Source organism: Mesoplodon bidens, assembly GCF_964165515.1.
Source record: "Mesoplodon bidens genome assembly, chromosome: 9".
NCBI classification, from domain to species: domain Eukaryota; kingdom Metazoa; phylum Chordata; class Mammalia; order Artiodactyla; family Ziphiidae; genus Mesoplodon; species Mesoplodon bidens.
The window spans coordinates 37,731,232-37,750,504 of NC_138166.1; the positions used below are offsets into that span (position 1 = coordinate 37,731,232).

General features: G+C 34.9%; 1 protein-coding gene across 5 annotated transcripts in view; it reads left to right on the top strand.

The window, feature by feature from the left end:
• The window catches only part of CRPPA (CDP-L-ribitol pyrophosphorylase A), a 305,310-nt gene that overhangs the window by 153,315 nt on the left and 132,722 nt on the right, over positions 1-19,273 (top strand). For 3 of the 5 annotated variants that reach the window (XR_014016649.1, XM_081244008.1, XM_081244006.1), the window contains exons 7-8: positions 8,229-8,303; positions 8,759-8,851. The exons of 1 other annotated variant lie outside the window; for it this stretch is intronic. Coding sequence is in view for 3 of the 4 variants with exons in the window: in XM_081244008.1 (XP_081100134.1) it covers positions 8,229-8,303; positions 8,759-8,851 (168 nt within the window). In the remaining variant the exon portion in view is untranslated. Of the gene's footprint in view, positions 1-8,228; positions 8,304-8,758; positions 8,852-19,273 lie in introns of those variants that run through there. One more of the 5 variants, XM_081244009.1, reaches the window with a different exon arrangement.

Consider the following 19,273-nt stretch of genomic DNA (forward strand, 5'->3'; position numbering starts at 1 on the left):
CAGCATGTGGGATCTTCCTGGACCAGGGCTTGAACCCGTGTCTCCTGCATTGGCAGGTGGATTCTTAACCATTGCCCAGGGAAGTCCCCAAAAGGAAATTTTTTAAAGTAAGTCATTTTCTTGTTTTTTTTTTTGAGTTCAGAATTCACTCACACTTGTTAAAGTTGAGATACGTGGTTGCCTTATTTCATATCTGTCAAGTCAGAAATTAGGGAGGATTTGAGGATTATACCCAATGTTTATGCGAACACTCATGCCAATATTGTAAATATTGGTAAAAGACATGAAACTCCAGGGTCAGAGGAAAGAATTTATTACAGCACTAGCAGTAAGGAGGATAGCAGTGAAGCACTGATTTTCTGAATTGCAGTTCCCCCGGGGGAAATACAGTTAGGGCTGGGTGTTGCTAGGCAGTTGAATGCACTAAAGAAGAATCTGGATATCGGGATGCACTGCCCTTATACAGGGACTGCTAACTAGCCCATCCTCTTCTTACAAGAGAGACATTGTCTTTATTACTCTAGAATGCCAAGCAGATTGTTCTATGGAGAGAGATGTCTCTATCTTTACTTTCTAGAACGTAAGCAAATTTGCTCCAAGAAGAGAGATGCCTATTTTTGCAAGTCTGCCTGCTATGTGAATATCTTTGAAGAGCCAATTTGGAGTATATTAGCTATTCATGCCTTTTAAAATGTTTGGATACATGAGAAACCCCTGAAAAATAATCTCCCTATAATATCCAGAAGATGAGACTCCTTGAGCAAACTCACTGTTGCACAGCGGAAGCTGATTTCTTTATTTCACTATTGATACATGGCTGATGACTATGGAAGTTGTTTTTTTTTTTTTTTTGAATAATCTTCCCTCTGAAATTTGTACTCAAAAACTTTAAACCAAAGTAAAATTCTTGAAATTCATGAGCCAAGTGATTTCTATAGCATAGCTAAGACCTCAAAACCTTTACCTCTCTTTCTCAAATATTTTGTCAAAATTAGGTAGAATTAAGCTGAATTCTTCTGAAGAGATAATGCTCTTAGAGATACAGTTTCATGTTTTACTATGGAACAAGCATTGTATTTTAGATATATAACTAAAGCTTTCTAAACGTAATGCCAGTATTAACCACGAAAATGTGACTTCGTACAGAGTTATAGCAGAGATATCATTATAACAGAGCCCTTGTTTATTAGTTTTTTGTTCATATTGCTATAATAGAAAAAATAGAGAATAATTAGAGCATTGAACTATATGGAAGAAAAATTTTATTAGGAAAGTTTTTATAGTGTATGTACTATTTTCTATCTAGTCTGGGACTACCTCTAGTAATAATCTTCTCATTATTGTTGCCCTAGTTTAAGTCTTATTTCTCTATCATATATAATAATTTCTTTTTGTTTTTATTATTTTTATTTTTTATTGAGGTATAGTTGACATATTAGTTTTAGGTGTATGACATTGTGATTCAACATTTATATACCTTATGAATTGATCACCAAGATAAGTCTAGTAACCATCTGTCACCATACAAAATTACCGCAATGTTATTGACTAGATTCCCTTTGTTGTACATTCCATTCCATGACTTATTTTGTAACTGGAAGTTTGTACTACTTTATGTTCTTCACCTGTTTTGCCCATACCCTTACCTCCCCCATCCCCACCCCTCTGGCAACCACCAGCTTGTTTTCCCTTATCTGAGTCTCTTTATGTTTTATTTTGTTCGTTCATTTGTTTTGGTTTTTAGATTCCATGTATAAGTGTATTTCTCTATCTGACTTATTTCATTTAGCATAACACCCTCTTGGTGGAATATCATGGATGTTCCATCCATGTTGTCGCAAATGACAAGATTTTATTCTTTTTTATGGCTGAGTATATTCCACTGTGTATGCATACATACATATATATGTGTGTGTGTGTGTCTATATATATATATATATATATATATAAAATACACACACACACCTCCACATCTTCAAGCATTCATCTATCAACAGGCACTTCCATATCTTGGCTGCTACATTGAACACAGTGGTGCTTATGTCTTTTTGATTAGTGTTTTCATTTTCTTTGGGTAAATGCCCAAGAGTGGAATTGCTGGTTAGTATAGTAGTTATAGTTTTAATTTTTTGAGGAACCTTGTTACCGTTTTCCATAGTGGCTGCACCAGTTTACATTCCCACCAACAGTGCACTAGGGTTCATTTTTCTCCACACCCTCTGCAACATTTGCTATTTGTGGTCTTTTTTTTTTTTTCGGTACGTGGGCCTCTCACTGTTGTGGCCTCTCCCACTGCGGAGCACAGGCTCCAGATGCGCAGGCCCAGCGGCCATGGCTCACGGGCCCAGCTGCTCCGCGGCATGTGGGATCCTCCCAGACCAGGGCACGAACCTGCATCGGCAGGCGGACTCTCAACCACTGTGCCACCAGGGAAGCCCTATTTGTGGTCTTTTTGATGATAGCCATTCTGACAAGTATGAGGTGATCTCTCATGGTGATTTTGATTTGAATTTCTCTGATGATTAGTGATGTTGAGCATCTTTCCATGTGCCTGCTGGCCTTCTATATGTCTTCTTTGGAGAAATGTCTGTTCAGGACTTCTGTCCATTTTGATTGGGTTGTGTGTTTGTTTTGATATTCAGTTGTATGAGCTGTTTATATATTTTGGATATTAACCCTTTTTGGGTCATATCATTTGCAAATACTCCCATTCAGTAGGTTGTATCTTTGTTTTATCAATGATTTTTTTTGCTATTCAAAATCTTGTAAGTTTAATTAGGTCTCATTTGTTTATTTTTGCTTTTGTTTCTTTTGCCTTAGGGGACAGATCCAAAAAAATTTACTATGATTTATGTCAAAGAGTGTTCTGCCTATGTTTTCTTCTAGGAGTTTTACGGTTTCCGTTCTTTCATTTAAGTCTTTAATCTGTCTTGAGTATATTTTTGTATGTGGTATAAGAAAGTGGTCCAGTTTTATTCTTTTGAATGTAACTGTCCAGTTTTTTCAGAACTATTTATTGAGGAGACTTTCTTTCCACACTATGTATTATTGGCTTCTTTGTCATAAATTAATTAACCAGATACGGGTGGGTTTATTTCTGGGCCCTCTCCTCTGTTCCATTGATCTATATGTCTGCTTTTGTGCCAGTACTGTACAGTTTTGATTACTATAGCTTTGTAGTATAGTTTGAAATCAGGGAGCATGATACCTCCAGCTTTGTTGTTCTTTCTCAAGATTGCTTTGGCTATTTGGGGTCCTTTGTTATTCCATAGGTACTTTAGAATTATTTGTATTAGTTCTATGATAAATGCCATTGGTATTTTGATAGGGACTGTACTGAATCTGTAGATTGCTTTGGGTAGTATCATCATTTTAACAAAATTTTTTTTCCAATCCATGAGCACAGTATGTCTTTCCACTTAATCATGTCATCCTTAATTTCTTTCATCAATGTTTTATAGTTTTCAGAGTATAGGTCTTTAACCTCCTTGGTTAAATTTATTCCTAGGTATTTTATTCTTTTTGATGTAATTATAAATAGAATTGCCTTCTTAACTTCACTTTCCAATAGTTTATTATTAGTGTACAGAACTGCAACAGATTTCTACATATTTTGTATTCTACAATTTTACTGAATTCATTTGTTCTAATAGGTTTTTAGTGGAGTCTAGGGTTTTCTATACATAGTGTCATATCATCTGCAAATAGTGACAGTTTTATTTTTTCTCTTCCACTTTGTATGGTTTTTATGTCTTATTCTGGTGTGATTGCTGTGGCTGGGACTTCCCATACTATGTTGAATAGAAGTGGTGATGGTGGGCATCCTTGTCTTTTGCCTGATCTGAAAGGAAAATCTTTCAGCTCTTCCCCATTGAGTATGATGTTAGCTGTGGGTTTGTCATATATGACCTTTTTATGTTAAGATATGTTCCCTCTATACCTGCCTTATTAAGAGTTTCCATCATAACTGGGTGTTGAATTTTGTCAAAAGTTTCTTCTGGATCTATGGGGGTGATCATATGATTTTTATTCTTCATTTTGTGAATGTGCTGTATCATGTTCATTGATGTGTGAATATTGAATCAAACTTGTGTCCCTGGAATTAATCTCACTTGATTATGGTGTATGATCCTTTTAATGTATTGTTGAATTCAGTTTGCTAATATTTTGTTGAGGATTTTTGCATCTATGTTCATCATTGATATTGGCCTGATGAATATTAATTTTCTTTTTTTGTAGTGTTGTTATATGGTTTTGGTATCACAGTGATGCTGACCTCCTAAAATGAGTTTGAAGGCATTTCTTCCTTTTCAATTCTTTGGAATAGTTAGAGAAGGGTAGGTATTAAGTCTTATTTAAATGTTTGATAGAATTCACGTGTGAAGCCCTCACATCCTAGACTTTTGTTTGTTGGGAGTTTTTTCATTACTGATTTAATTTCATTACCAGTCATCAGTCTGTTCAGATTTTCTATTCATTCCTGATTCAGTCTTAAAAGATTTTATGTTTCTAGGAATTTATCCGTTTCTTTTAGGTTGTCCAATTTGTTGGTGTATAATTATTCACAGTAATCTCTTGTCCATTGTATTTCTGTGGTATTAGTTGTAATTTCTTCTCTTTCTTTTTATTTATTTGGGCTCTTTTTCTTTTTTTCATGATGTGTCTCTCTAAAGGTTTGTGAATTTTTTTAATCTTTTTAAAACCTCAGCTCTTAGTTTCATTGATTAAAAAAAATTTTTTTAAGTGTCCATTTCATTTATTTTTGCTCTGATTTTCATCATTTCCTTCCTTCAACTAACTTTGTGTTTCTTTTATTCATCTTTTCCTGGTTCCTTTTGGTGTAAAGTTATATTGTTTATTTGAGATTGTTCTTGTTTCTTGAGGTAGGCCTGCATTACTATAAGCATCCCTTCTAAAACTGCTTTCACTGAATCCCATAGATTTTGGAACAATTGTCTTTCCATTTTCATTTGTTTCAGAGTATTTTTTGATTTCTTCATTGACCCATTGATTGATTAGTAGTTTTTGGTTTAGGCTCCAAAACGTTTGTGGTGTTTTTTTTTTTCCAGTTTTCTTCTTGTAATTGATTTATGGTTTTATACTGTTTGGGTCAGAAAAGATGCTTGGTGTGATTTCAGTCTTCTTAAATTTATTGAGACTTGTTTTGTGGCCTAACATGAGATCTAACCTGGAGAATGTTCACGTGTATTTTTAAAGAATGTGTATTCTGCTGTTTTGGGGGTGAAAGGTCTGTATATATCTATTAAGTTTTAGTGGTCTATTGTGTCTTTAAGGCCAATGTTTCCTTATTGGTATTCTGTGTGATATGTCTATTGGTATAAGTGGAGTGTTAAAGTCTCCTATTATCATATTATTGTCAATATCTTCCTGTATGTGTGTTAATATTTGCTTATGTACTTAGGTGCTCCTTTTTTGGGTGCATAGATATTTATAAGTGTTATAATCTCTTGTTGGATTGATCCCTTTATCTTTATATAATGACATTCTTTGTCTCTTGGTACATTTTTTGTTTTAAAGTCTATTTTGTCTGATATGCATATTGCTACCCTAGCTTACATGGAAAATGTTTTCCATTCTTTCACTTTTAGTCTGTGTGTGTCTTTAGATATGAAGTGAGTCGCTTGAAGGTGACCCATAGATGGGTCTTATTTTTTTTTTTATCCTTTCAGCCACCTGTGTCTTTTGATTATAGCATTTAGTTCATTTTGATTGAAGTGACTGTTGATTAGGTATGTACTTATTGCCATTTTGTTAGTTTTCTGATTGGTTTTGTAGTTCTTTATCGCTTTCTTCTTCTCTCGTTCTTTTCCCTTCTCATTTGATGACTATCTTTAGTGTTATGTTTGGTTTCCTTTCTCTATTTTTTGTGTATCTGTTAGAGGTTTTTGACTTGTGGTTACCATAAGGTTCATATATAACAAACTATGTATATAGTAGTCTATTTAAAGTTGATGGTGTCTTGAGTTCAAATGCATTCTAAAAGCACAACATTTTATTCTTACCCATGTTTTATGTTTTTGATGTCATATTTTATATCTTTTTACTTTGGGTATCATTTAAATAAATATTTTAGATACAGACGATTTTACTACTTTTGTCTTTTAATCTTCATACTAGCTATATAAGTGGTTGATCCTCTACTACCTTTACTATATGTTTGCCTTTACCAGTGAGTTTTTCCTTCATAAATTTCTGGTTTCTAGCTATGGCCTTTTCCATTTAAAGAATTCCCATTAACATTTCTTTTAAGACCATTTTTGTGGTGATGAACTACTTTAGCTTTTGCTTCTGGGAAACTCTTTATCTTGCTAGGTAGAGTATTCTTGGTTGTAAGTTTTCTCTTTTCTGTACTTTGAATATATCATGCTAGTCTCTTCTGGGGCCTATAAAGTTTCTGCTGAAAAGTAGCTGATAGTCATATGGGGGGGTTCCCTTGTATGTAACTAGTTGCTTTTCTCTTGCTGATTTTAAAATTCCCTCTTTATATTTAAATTTTGACATTTTAATTATAATGTGTCTTGGTGTGGGTCTCTCTGGGTCCATCTTGTTTGGTACTGTCTGTGCTTCCTGGACATGGATGTCTGTTTCCTTCCCTACATTTGGGAAGTTTTCAGCCATTGTTTTTTCACATAGGTTTTGTGTCCTTGTCTCTCTTTTTCTTCTGGGGCCCCTGTACTTCAAATGTTAGTATACTTGATGTTGTATCAGAGGTCCCTTTTTTTTTATTCTCATTTTTTTAAATTCTTCTTTTATATTGTTTTGATTGGGTGATTACAAGTACCCTATCATGCAGATTGATGATTCATTCTTCTTCATCTTCTGATCTCTTTTTGATTCCCTCTAGTGTATTTTTCATTATAGTTATTGTATTCTTCAGCTCTGATTGGCTCTTTTTTTAATTTTCTTTTTAAGTTCTCACTGAGTTCACATTCTTCTCCCCATTCAGTGAGCTTATTTATTATTGTTAATTTGAACTCTTTATCTGATAAAACTGTTCACTTTCATTTTGTTTAGTTCTTTTTTTGAAGTTTTTTTTTTTTTTTTGCGGTATGCGGGCCTCTCACTGTTGTGGCCTCTCCTGTTGCGGAGCACAGGCTCTAGACACACTCACGGGCCCAGCCGCTCCGTGGCATATGGGATCCCCCCGGACCGGGGCACGAACCCGTGTCCCCTGCATCGGCAGGCGGACTCTCAACCACTGCGCCACCAGGGAAGCCCCTTTTTTTTGAAGTTTTGCCACCTTTCATTTGGAAGATTGTCTTTTGTTTCCTCATTTTACCTAACTCTGTTTGTTTCTGTGTATTAGGTATATCAGCTACATCTCCTGGTTTTGAAAGAGTGACCTTATATAAATGGTGTCCTGTGGGGCCTGATGGTGCAGTCTCCCCTGGTCGTTGTGCCCTCCTATTGTGGTTGGGCCACAGTTGTTGCAGGCATGCTGAAACGGTTTGCTGGTTCTTGGCCTGGCTGGCTGAAAGGTCTGGCCACAACTGCTCCAGGCCTGCTGATGTGTGGGGCTGGCCTTTGAGAGCAGGAGCCACTTTGGAGGGGTGCTGGTGCTGACTGAGGCCAGCCACTGGGTGGGGTGGGGCAGCAGCTACTTTGGAGAAGCCAGCCGGGTTGGGTGGGTTGAGGAGGGCTGTTCCTCAGGGACATACTGGGGTGGTGCACATGGGTTAACTAGGTTGATAACAGTGGCAGAAATGGCAATGGCCTGGTAGGTAGAAGAAGAGTTTGAAAAAAACAAAATGTTGCCTGCCAGTGCTTCTGTACATGGAGAGAGTTCTACCTGATTTCTGCCCCTCCAGCACAAGCCCTGAAATTAGTCAGTAAATTTCCTTTCATAATATCTAGGCTCTTTTCAAGGTGCTGTCTCTGTGCTGGGACTGAGTGAGTTTGTGTGTGAGCCTTTCACGAGCAGTATCTTGATTTCTCACAGCCCTCTACCTCTCCCGGATGTGCGCCCCACTGGTTTTCAAAGCCAGACGTTATGGGGGCTCATGTTCCTGGTGCAGGCCCCTCGGAAGTCCAACGTGGGGCTCAGACTCCTAGCTCCTCATAAGCTCAGTCTGAATTATTTTGCTCTTATGCATGGTCCTTGGCGTTATGTGCCTATAGAAATTTTGTGCTCATAAAGTTGTTTATGCTCATGTTTGGTCTTTCTATCTAGTTTGTAAACTCTTTTTTCCTCTAATTTTTTCTCCTAGCATGTAAAAGTCATATCTGGCAGAGATCTTCAGCAAATCATCTTAGACCAATGCTACAATTTTGTTTGTGTGAATGTAAGTAGTTAATACAAATGATTGAAAGCACTTGAGGATTTGTATAAATGTAATGTTTGACAAGTACTTAGTTTTCTTGTTTCTTAAGTATTTGAATTTAAGATTTTGATAGATTTGTGTTATTCAATATGTATTTAGAAATGTTATTTTTGTCTTTTGAAATAGGGAAATAACATTTTCTAACAACCTAGTTCACATAATGAAAAGAGGATGATATTTCTTTAGACGGTATTTTCAAATTTCTGATAAAAAGTAGATAAGAAGATAGGTTTGAATTAATGAATTAAAAAATTTTTAAGCTATAATCTTATGGGTATCATTTAACATTGTTTGAAAATTTAAAATTAAGCTTGATAGATATTTTGAATGTTTAAATGTTTAAAAGCTCTCTATTTTTCTCCTTGAATGAACTCTTAAGTCATTTAAGAACTTCTTTTATTTTTCTGGTCTTTCAGGTTATGACCTCTGATTTTGAAGAAACCCAGAAATTACTGAATATGCTTGAAGAGAGTAATCTTTCCATTTTATATCCTGTTGTTGTTATTTCAGTAAGTGAATTAATGCAGACTTCTCAAACTTAGGCTTTGTTCCTTGAAATTCAAGTTTTCTTTTTAACAAAATTTCATCCAACTGAAGAAATCCATCTAAACCCAAACGAAGAAACTCTTCTCATTGGGTTCTTGAATGCACTTTCTTGCTTTGACTAATCTGACTGCAGGTCCTTATTATTTCAATTATTTGGTTGAACTGATAGGTTTTCACCCTAGCAAAAATTGCATGTCTTTTCCTTCATTAGAATTTCAGAGGTTATTGCTGAGTTGACTTGTTATTTGGATAATGTGAAAGAACTTTATTTTAGTGTACTACCAGAATGACATTAGAGAAGAAATCCCAAAGTTAAAAAACTGAGGGGCATAAATCAGATGGAAGAAAATACTCTTAGGTTGTTTCATCTTCTCTGTTCCATGGACAGCAAAAGTAGAATGAGCAACAGATAAAAGAGAAGTCCTAGAAAAATGGCCCATGAAAGTTCTGGAGAGATCTTTTCTGTGAAAGCCTAAAAGTGTATGTTTAGTACAGAATTTACTTGATTGGCCTTTTAAACTGTGCAGCAGAGGGGAATTTCAGAGGGCAAAACCAGGAAGTAACAACATCAGAGCCCAGGACTGACAAACTAGCTGAGAAGAATCTGTTGTCAGCAGCATTTTGACGTGGGAAGGCGTTCCAAACATGAAATTCTCAAAACAATTGCTTAGCAATTGTTGAATTCATAAAGCTCAGGCCTGTGCCATAGTGTGGGAATTAAATTCTTGTTAGTTGAGATTATTAATACGGAATAAAGAAAATTTGCACTAAAAATAAGTAGCTCTAGACTGAGCCATGCAAGTAGAAACAAATTAGCAATTGAGGGAAGTTTGATTATTTCACCTCCCTATTGTATTTGAATTTTTTTTTTTTTTTTTTGCGGTACGCAGGCCTCTCACTGCCGTGGCCTCTCCCGTAGCGGAGCACAGGCTCCGGACGCGCAGGCTCAGCAGCCATGGCTCACGGGCCCAGCCGCTCCATGGCACATGGGATCCTCCCGGACTGGGGCACGAACCCGCGTCCCCTGCATCGGCAGGCAGACTCTCAACCACTGCGCCACCAGGGAAGCCCCTTGTATTTGATTTTATGCCCTAGAGATGAGTTCCATGAGTTCTGCTGATCATGGAAACCCAAATTCCTCATTTGGATGATTTTAACAGAAATATAGATGTTTTCATTGAGATTTTTAGGAACAGCATGAAATGTTCCTAATGCTGAAGGGCTCTAAGTCTCCATAGGTTGGGGATAAATTCAGCGTTCTGTTTGGCTCCCTATTCATCACTCCCCATTAACTTGCTTAGAAATCTCATTCATACCATGTCCCCAGGTATTCTTCTGAAGAGGCAGAAGAGTACTGTAAAGAGAACAAAGGCTTTGAATTCAAAATACCTTGGTTCCTTGGTCAAGTTACTTAACTTTTCTGAGGCTTGCTTTCCTCCTTTTAGAAATGAGGCTAGTAGCCCTACTTCTTAAATCACTGTCAGGATTAAGATGAATGAATGTAAAATGTAGTTGATATTATAGTGCTGGGCCCTTGGCAGCTATGCAATGTGAGTTTCATTGAATAGTCTAGCTCCTGCTCTTTCCAATTTGGATGAGATGAATCAAAGCTTACTCATGCTGCTCTAATCTGATTCCTGAGCTTCAGTCCTACATTGTTCAGCATTTTATCAGGTACTTCCATTTGAGTACTTGACTATCTTCTCACACCTAGCATGTCAGATCTTTCTCAAAACCACATTCCCGGTCAGTTGACTTCTCTTAGTGGCAGTATAGTTGCAGCAGGCATGCAGGTGGGAATCTGTGTCATCAATGAATTTTCCTTCTACCCCTTTCCTCTGCTTCTCTTCACCAAATACACACACACACACACACACACACACACAGCATTTTTAAGCTGTTAGTTCTTGTAGTTTATTGTTACTATTGTATCTCAAGTTCAGTCCTTTGTATTGCTTCCATAAATATTTGGATTTAGTTTTCTGTTGACTTCTGTAGAGTTCCATTTCACGTATCCTAGTAAATGCCAGATTTTCATTCTTTTTTTTGGCTACCTAGTGTTCTGTATTAAACTAAGGGAAAAGATGGACAATCCTCTAGTTAAGAAGGGAGTGTCTACGGGAACTAGTTTTAGAATAGTATTATTATAAGTCAGTATACGCTAAGTCAATATGCTATAAAAACTGTAAAATGTTCACTTTAAACTGGAGAGTTGTCACTCTATAGTTAATACTTGTCTACCTGTTATTTTCCCATTGCATAGGTAGAATCAGTGTGGTGATTATTAGGGTTATTATTAAACTTAATAGGAAAATGTCTCTAGAACATATCTGGCTTGGGGTGGAACAAATCACTGGAAAGGAAAGAATACTGCCTTGTTGGATTGAGAGTCAAGTAAATTGTCTCTGGATTTTTTAATTGTCCTGTAAATGATTGTGTAAAGGCTTCAAATTTTTTTTCCTTCTGATGCTACTTTACCCCCAAATTGCCAAAAGGCCATTTCAGTTTCCCTATGACTTAAAATTTGGCAGAATCATTCAAATATTCCCCAAATAAATAGTTGTGTGGAAAATATTATAGTGTAGAATAAAAGACTTAAAGTTGAGTCTAGATATCTGGGGACACAATTTTTACATTAGTTAAGTGGGAACAATACATACACGTATAGTGTGTGGATATGAAAGTATGAATACATATGCAGACATATACACATATATATGTAATTGAAAAGATATTATGTGAATCAGGTAGCTCTGAGGCTATGGTGTGTTTACTTTGCTTCTATCTGAATTACTTCTCTAGAAGATTAAGCCAAGACAAAAAGGACCCTACCATGGGGGATTTTTTTTTTTTAATAAGCCTTTTTAAAGCACTTTTAAATTCTGAGAAGAGTCTGTTCATTTGCTTCCCTCAACAGGTAGATTTTATTCATCAGAAAATAAATCCAAAGTGACATCCGAGTCATAGAAAAGTATCTCCATTTTTATTTTTTGATTATGTGATTCAATAGTTATTGAATGCATGTATTGTAAATGTTTACGGGCCTATTTTTTCTTGGCTGACATGTAGTACAGTGGTCCTTTTTCCTATGCCATGGTTTATCAACTTTGATTTTCAGTCCATCTGAAGAGAGGAAGGCTTGGTAGGAATCAGTCAGATAAAAGGAAAATTGTGGTTGAATAGGTGTTTGTGAGGGTTTTTTCAACTCAGAGGGTATTTAGTTAAGGCTCTCATTTGCAGTGTCATCATGTTTTACCGTACAAGGACAAATATTCAGAAGAAATGGGACTGAAAGTCAGTTTAGCTGGGGCATTTGTTTGACGAAAACATTAGATCATGTTCTCAGTGCTAAAAAGTTGATGTCAGGACTACAGTATTGATGAAGCCCACATATCTCTTCTATTATATTCTTATGTAGATATAGAAAAATATTTTGGAATACCCTGGTTAGCTGTCATTCAGTAGTCATTCAGAAAGTACGTGTGACTTTCAACTTCATTCTGGAGTATTTACACCTTGGAGGGAGCTAACTACTAAAGGAATGGACAGTTAATGGTGCTGGGTTCTAGGTATTTAGGATGCTTAGGTTTTAGTTCGGGTTCTGTAGGGTTCTCGGTTGTTCAAAGATCAGAGATCAACTTCTCCCTGGATTTTATGAAAGCAAAATGGGTTAGGAAATACTTAATTTAGGAGGTTTTTGTTATCTAAGATAAACTGGCGTAGGTATAGGCTACTGCTTTAAGATCCATGTAGAGAAAGGAACAAAATTTTAGCATGAAAAGTAGGACAAATAATTGGGATTTTATTTTAGAAGAACTAAGATATTTATTAAAATAATTTTATCTTCTATTTTTAAAATGTAGGTTATGTTTGCAAAAATAAACTTTTTTGAATGATCTTGTAGACATTTATGTGATAATATGTTGTGACATGCTTCATTTCAAGTGGTCATTTTTGTGAAAATATTTTTGGTTATTTTTAGTTTTGTAAGAAATATTCTTTATTACTACTTTGTTCACAATACCCTTTTGGACCATCTATTTAGTCATCATTCTTATATTTTTTTGATGTATTTTAGGTAGTCTAATTTTGCCTGCTTCTTAATTCTTGATGATGTTGAATATGATTTAAGGAATTTATCAATGTTAATTTGATCAACTTAAAAAATCTTCTGTTTTGGTAGGTATAACTTAATTGTAGTTATAATGAGTTATCAGAATTTTCCAAATTTCTGTAGTCACCTGGAGACTGACGGATGATAAAATAGGTGCCAGCATTAAAGTGAGGAGAGATAGTTGGGTGGGGTCACTTTTTAAGTATTCTGTTTCTCAGTGCATCTGTGTGGCTTAGGATGACGTTTGTTATTGTATGCAGTCTTTCAACTGTGAGCCTTTGGGAACACATATTTGGATAGCAATCACACCTTGTACTAGACTAGTCTCTACTTGAAAGAAAAAAAAAGCCTTTTTAAGGCTAGAAACTGGTTGGCATGAAGGAATTTTAAAAATTTAGATCACTTTCTGTGTTTTTTTAACAAGAAAAACCTTATAAACATTAAAAGCCAATGCTTTCTTTCGTAAAGTTGTGTAGGAATTATGTTTAAGAATCCTTTTCAGATGTGATTTTTGATGCTGTTTAGTCTATCACGTAAGTTATCAAGGAGGCAAGTTTTTATCCCGAGTTGACTGAAGTTTTTGTTAGCCTCTCTTTCTTGCGGTTACCAGGGGGTGGATAGTACTGCTAGCACCTTTTCCAGATTGCAGCTGTCAAGAGGGTCATCTGAAAGCTCTTTTGGAATCATCTGATACATTAACTATCAACATGAGACATGTTCAGTTTTCTATTTTCTACTCCTATTATTTGTTTTTGTTCACTAAAGTAATGATAAACAAATATTTAGAAAAGACAATATTTTAGATCTATTAGAATAGTAAAAGGTAAATTGATAAAGTTTCTGATATAAAAATCATTCCAAAAAAACCCCATAGGCTTCTATTTAAATTGTACAAGACATAAAAGTGTTAAGAGTCTGAATCGTAGGTTGTCTTTGCTTAGAAATTAATGATCAGAGAGATGTTTTTTCCCCAGTAATGGAGGAGATTTTCAGAAGACAAGGCTAAGTGTAGCTGTTTTCCATCCAAGTTTATGTAAAATCAAATGTAAAACTGTCAAAAAATACTTTCCAGGTCCAGAAAATAAAATAGAAATTCCACTTTATTTGGATCTGGCAAGATTTCCACAAAATATCCTTTAGTACTACTATCAGATGAGATAATGGACAGTATATTCTTATTTATTCAGTGAGCATAGCTGATTCATATAATAGGCACCAAAAGTTTAATTTTTAAAAGCAGAAGGAAATTGGCCACAAATTTAAGTGGAAGTTAAAAACTGAGAAATGAAGCAAATTCTTTAATTTTACTTGATAAAATAGTTTATCACTTTCCACAGCAAAATAATTTTACAGTAATTATCTGGATAATTATCCAAGAGCTCTAATTTCCCCTGACAATGTAGACAGTAATTTTATTGGTGCTTTAGGAGAGATAGGAATCTTTTCATGAATTTACTTAAGCAAAAAACATAAATTCCCATATGGAATTTTAATGCTTTGAAAAACATAAATAAACCTTCAAAAGTGCCTAATTTAGTTCTAGTTACAGGGAAGTAGTTTATTGACATAATAGATCAGAATACATGATCTTTAAAATACTTCAAAATGTTTAATATTTGAACATGTCAGCAAATTAAAAAAATGGAAAACCACCATCAATTGACACTTGATACATTCACATCTGGGGAAACTGTCACAGAGATGTAAATTGTTTCCAGAAGGTTCCACACTCACTAGTGGCAGAGCCAGGAACAGAATCAATCCAATGTGCAGTTTATCATATACACTTGTTACTCTTATGCACTCATGAATGTGTTAAATAATAAGATGGAAAGAGATTAAAAATACACATATACACACACACATATATATATATATATGTGTTTAAAATTTCTTCCTAATAAAGAACAAATGACAATTGGAAAAACACATTGATTCCTTCTTTTAAGTGCTAATGGTTTCTTTCTTTAGCTTTACAGGGAACTGAGCCTTTATTGAACTTAAGTTATAAAAATCTGTGGTCCTGTTAAATTTCTTAACAGAACCCAGCATGTATATTTTTCACTTTAACTCTTGTTCTATACATTTCATTCTGTTAACCTTATTACTACTGGACTAAGAAAGTGTGTTTGTAAGGCAAAATTTCTTATAAGACCAAAAAAGAGAGCACTTCCTATCATAATTCTTACTGCTTTCATATTGGGTTTACTCTTTATGGGGCAGTGTTTACCTTAGAACAATATTGGTTTGAACTGTGCAGGTCCACTTATAGGCAGATTTTTTTTTAGTAGTAAATACTATAGTACTACAGGATCCTAGTTGGTTGAATCCACGGATGCTGAGGAACTGTGAGATGGATGAGGAATCATGTATTCAGAGGGCTGACCATAAGTTATGTGTGGATTTTCAGCTGTGCCAAAGGTTGGTGCCCCTAACCCCCCACATTGTTCAAGGGTTAACTATGAATGTTTCAGGTCCTAGTTTATTTACATTTATTTTTGAATGGATATTGTGTGTGTGTGTGTGTGTGTGTGTGTGTGTTTAATAGCCAATGAATGACCAAGGGATTAGGCCCCATTCCCTCTTCTATTCCTGTCTCAACCATGTTGCTATTGTAGCCTTATGGATACCTTGATTTTTCCCTTAGAAAATTATAACTTTATTATATGTTAAACATCTGTGATGTCATCACTTAAGATACTTTAAAGTTTTCTCTTTCATGTTTGTACACAGCTTCAGTGGCAGAAATGCAATCACTTCCACAAAATTCTACAAATGTTTTTATTTGTTTTCTTCTCGTATAGTAAGTCTCAGGTATTTCCTGCCTAAATCAATAATAAAATCTAAGTAAATATTGGTTTAAGATACCTTTAGAACCTTTTTGCCCTTTCAGTCACTAAGGGATTCATATTTAACACAAAGATGAGGAATGATGAAGTCATTCTTGTAGGAGGTGTTGAATAGAAAGAATTGACACTTTTTATAAGTTTTAGGAGATCTTTGCTTCCAATGGTTACTAGAAAGTTTGTGTTGTTGGATATAGAAATTCCCTAAGATTAATTGTGATGGACATGTAACTGATGATGTGTAAAGAACTGATTCTCATAGGACATACCTTCTGGTAGTCTTTCTTTTAATGAATAAAGGTTATTTATTTTCAGATAGAATGATGTTCTAATGGATGTACAAATAGAATGAATTCCAGAGAACTTTTTCTCTGTTTTCAGAATAATTTTTTTTTCTTGATTAAGCATGGAGTTTGGAATCACTAATTTTCTATTTTAAGTAGTTTACTAAACTTGGTCAGATGAGCAAAGTTGTTTGTGAATTTATTTGCCAGTGCTGTCCTAGCAAATCAATTTATAAAATTTAACATGAAATGAATAGGAGGCAAAATAAATGAAAATAGCCTCCTTTGTTAAGTGGCTTACATGAATTTTAGCCCTAGAAAAGGAAATAAACAATTGGTTTGGTCTTTCAGGTTTTAAAAATTATGTCGGGATTTCTTTTATTAGATTTTTTTTGTGCACTGGATTCTGTTTTAAACAGTGGAAATGGCCTTTAGCTTAATTATGTTATGGTATTTCTTTACAAAGATGGGACCAAATATATTTTCCGTACCGTTTATTATTTTTAAATTACATGTTATACTTCTGTAATTTATTATAAATATATATGTTAATATGAACATAGCTAAGCCTGACTTTGTTTATAATATCTAAAAGGATTTTACTTCATGGAGTAAACAAAATTATATTTTTGTAAAGGAGGTGTTGGATAGAAAGAACTGGCTATTTAACGTTTTAGGAGATCTTTGGCAGGGTAAGGATGTGAACCTGGAGTGGGGTTCAAGGTATAGGTACTAGGTGTGTGCAAATCACACACCTATTAACCTTGTCAAGTTATTTCCTGTCTCTGAACTTTAGGTCAGAATTTTTATCTATAAAAGTGCGGGATGTTCTTGATTGCATCTAAGTAGCTTCTCTTTCTAAAAATATTGTCTGTACTACAATATTTTGTGATGTCTTTTTACTTTTGTATGATCCACGATGGATGTCTTTTACATAAAGATATAGTAGAGCAATTTAGATTATGACAGTCATGTTCAATATGAATCAGGTGGTAGGATATTCCTTTTTTGAGCAATTCTTGACACCTTTCTGTACTTTAATCCTTTTCACAAAACTCATGGGATTTTTAAAATGGTTTCTCTTGTGTTTTTACCTCTTTCTTATTTATCTTCCTCTTTCATAGTCTGGGTTTTATTGCGTTAAGTCTAGCTCTTCCCTTTTTGCATTTATCCCTTTTTTTCTAACAACAGTTGCAAGATTAATTTTTCTCCCATCTCCCAAGAAATCTATCCTTCCATGTGTAGCCAGGTCCTACCTTCTGAAAATGATTTATTAATCATTAAAACTCACACCAATGCTGTTTCTTACTAATTCATTTTAAACTTACTTTAGGTGCTGTCTAGTTAGCACTTTACAGGGAACTATCCTGGTCTCTTCATTATCTAATTAGTTGCTTAATATAAATTCATATAACATTTACTGAACATCTGTGTGTCAGGTATTTTGACATACATGTAGCTTATTTCATAATGTAATACTTTTTTAAACTACATCTTACTTTAGAAGAATGAGGCATTTCCATATGTGCTAATTTTCCAGATTTTCATATCTTGATCTGAAGTAAGGAAATAATTTTATTTAGCTATTTTTGTTTTTGTAAATGAAGATTCTTAGTAATATGAGCTTAATTAAAAGATGAGTTAGCCTGGGAAGTGATGCAATGGTTGGGAGGTCACAGGACTCTGGTCACTATCTGTCCCTTCTATCCACCACCCTAAGGTAAGAACTGTAATTAGGTCTGTTTGAGAAAGGGGCAATTTAGCCTGGAATAGAATATCAGGATAGATCTTCTTAAGTATAAGGGAGAAAGCTGAAATTTGGAAGGCTGAGTGGGGTCTGAGTCTATGAGGAGTAAGAGGAATAGCATTTCTATTTGGAAAGAGTAGCACATAGGATGGTTAGAACTGGAAAGAGCCAGTGTATCTGAAACAGAGAGAATGAATTACACATTGGGGAGAGTTAAGGTGAGAACTACACAGGTCTAGGTCAAGGTGGGCCTTCGAAGTTTGAACTCTATAAAGGAGTACTGCACAGTAGAAATTGATGTGATCAGCTTTGCACTTTACACATCATTCTGGATGCAACACAGGGAATGGACTAAAGTGATCCAGAGGGATTCCTTGATGCATTTGATTTCATTTAGAGGCTATTGCAATAGTCTAAGAAATAATGGTGGTGGCTAGGACTAGGGTAGTTTTATAGTGAATGTGCAGAAATGGCTAGAGTCAAGATATATTTAAGAGATAGAAGTACTAAGATTTAGTACTTCATTTAATAAGAGAGGAAGCATAATCTCTGATTTTATGTTTTGTGAAATTGGGTGCATAATAGCAAAATAGGCAACATTAGAGAAGGATCTTTATGGTTTGTTTCTGAAAGCTGAATAGGCAGATGATTATTGTGAACTTGTTGGCAGAAATAATTAGAAAGATTTCACTCATATCCAAAAGCTTCCTAGGTGCTTGTGTGTTGGTGTTTTATGTGTGTGTGTGTTTGAACAGAAGTTTTTATCCTAAAACCTATACTTGGAAAGGCAAGTTACATGCCTCCAAGGCCTCCTTAATAATTGAATTTTAATAGAATTCCAGGTATAAGCACAATTTAAAATACCTTTCATATTATAATGTGTTTGCCAAGTTATATAGTGTTTGTATTGATGGATCATGTTTTTTACAAAAGTTTCTCTGTACTAATGCTACACATTCTGAGAAAAAACAAAAACAGTAAAACAAATCTTGTCCATGGTTTGAGTCATTAGCAGACAGGAAGATGGTTAGAATATTCCAAGCCTAAGCAGTATTCCCTTAGGATAAAAATCTATAGCTACCTAAAAATAGATTACTTAGGCAGTTTTCTGGAAACTCAACTTTCTTTTATTGAAAGAATGGAAAGGTGATGGAATTAGTGCAAAAAGCTTCTTGTTCCAAACATCCTTTGGCTTGAACTCTACTTGCAATAAGTTTATACGTGACACTTTTGAAAAGTATAGCATGATTCAGTTTTCCAGGCACCACAGGTTTTATTTTATGGGATTTTGAAGTTTATACTTATTCTACTCAAATGCCAGGATACTTTATTCACTGGTACCTGCTAAGGTAGAATGCAACAAGTGTTGCCAGGATAATCCTAGTGTCAGTAGT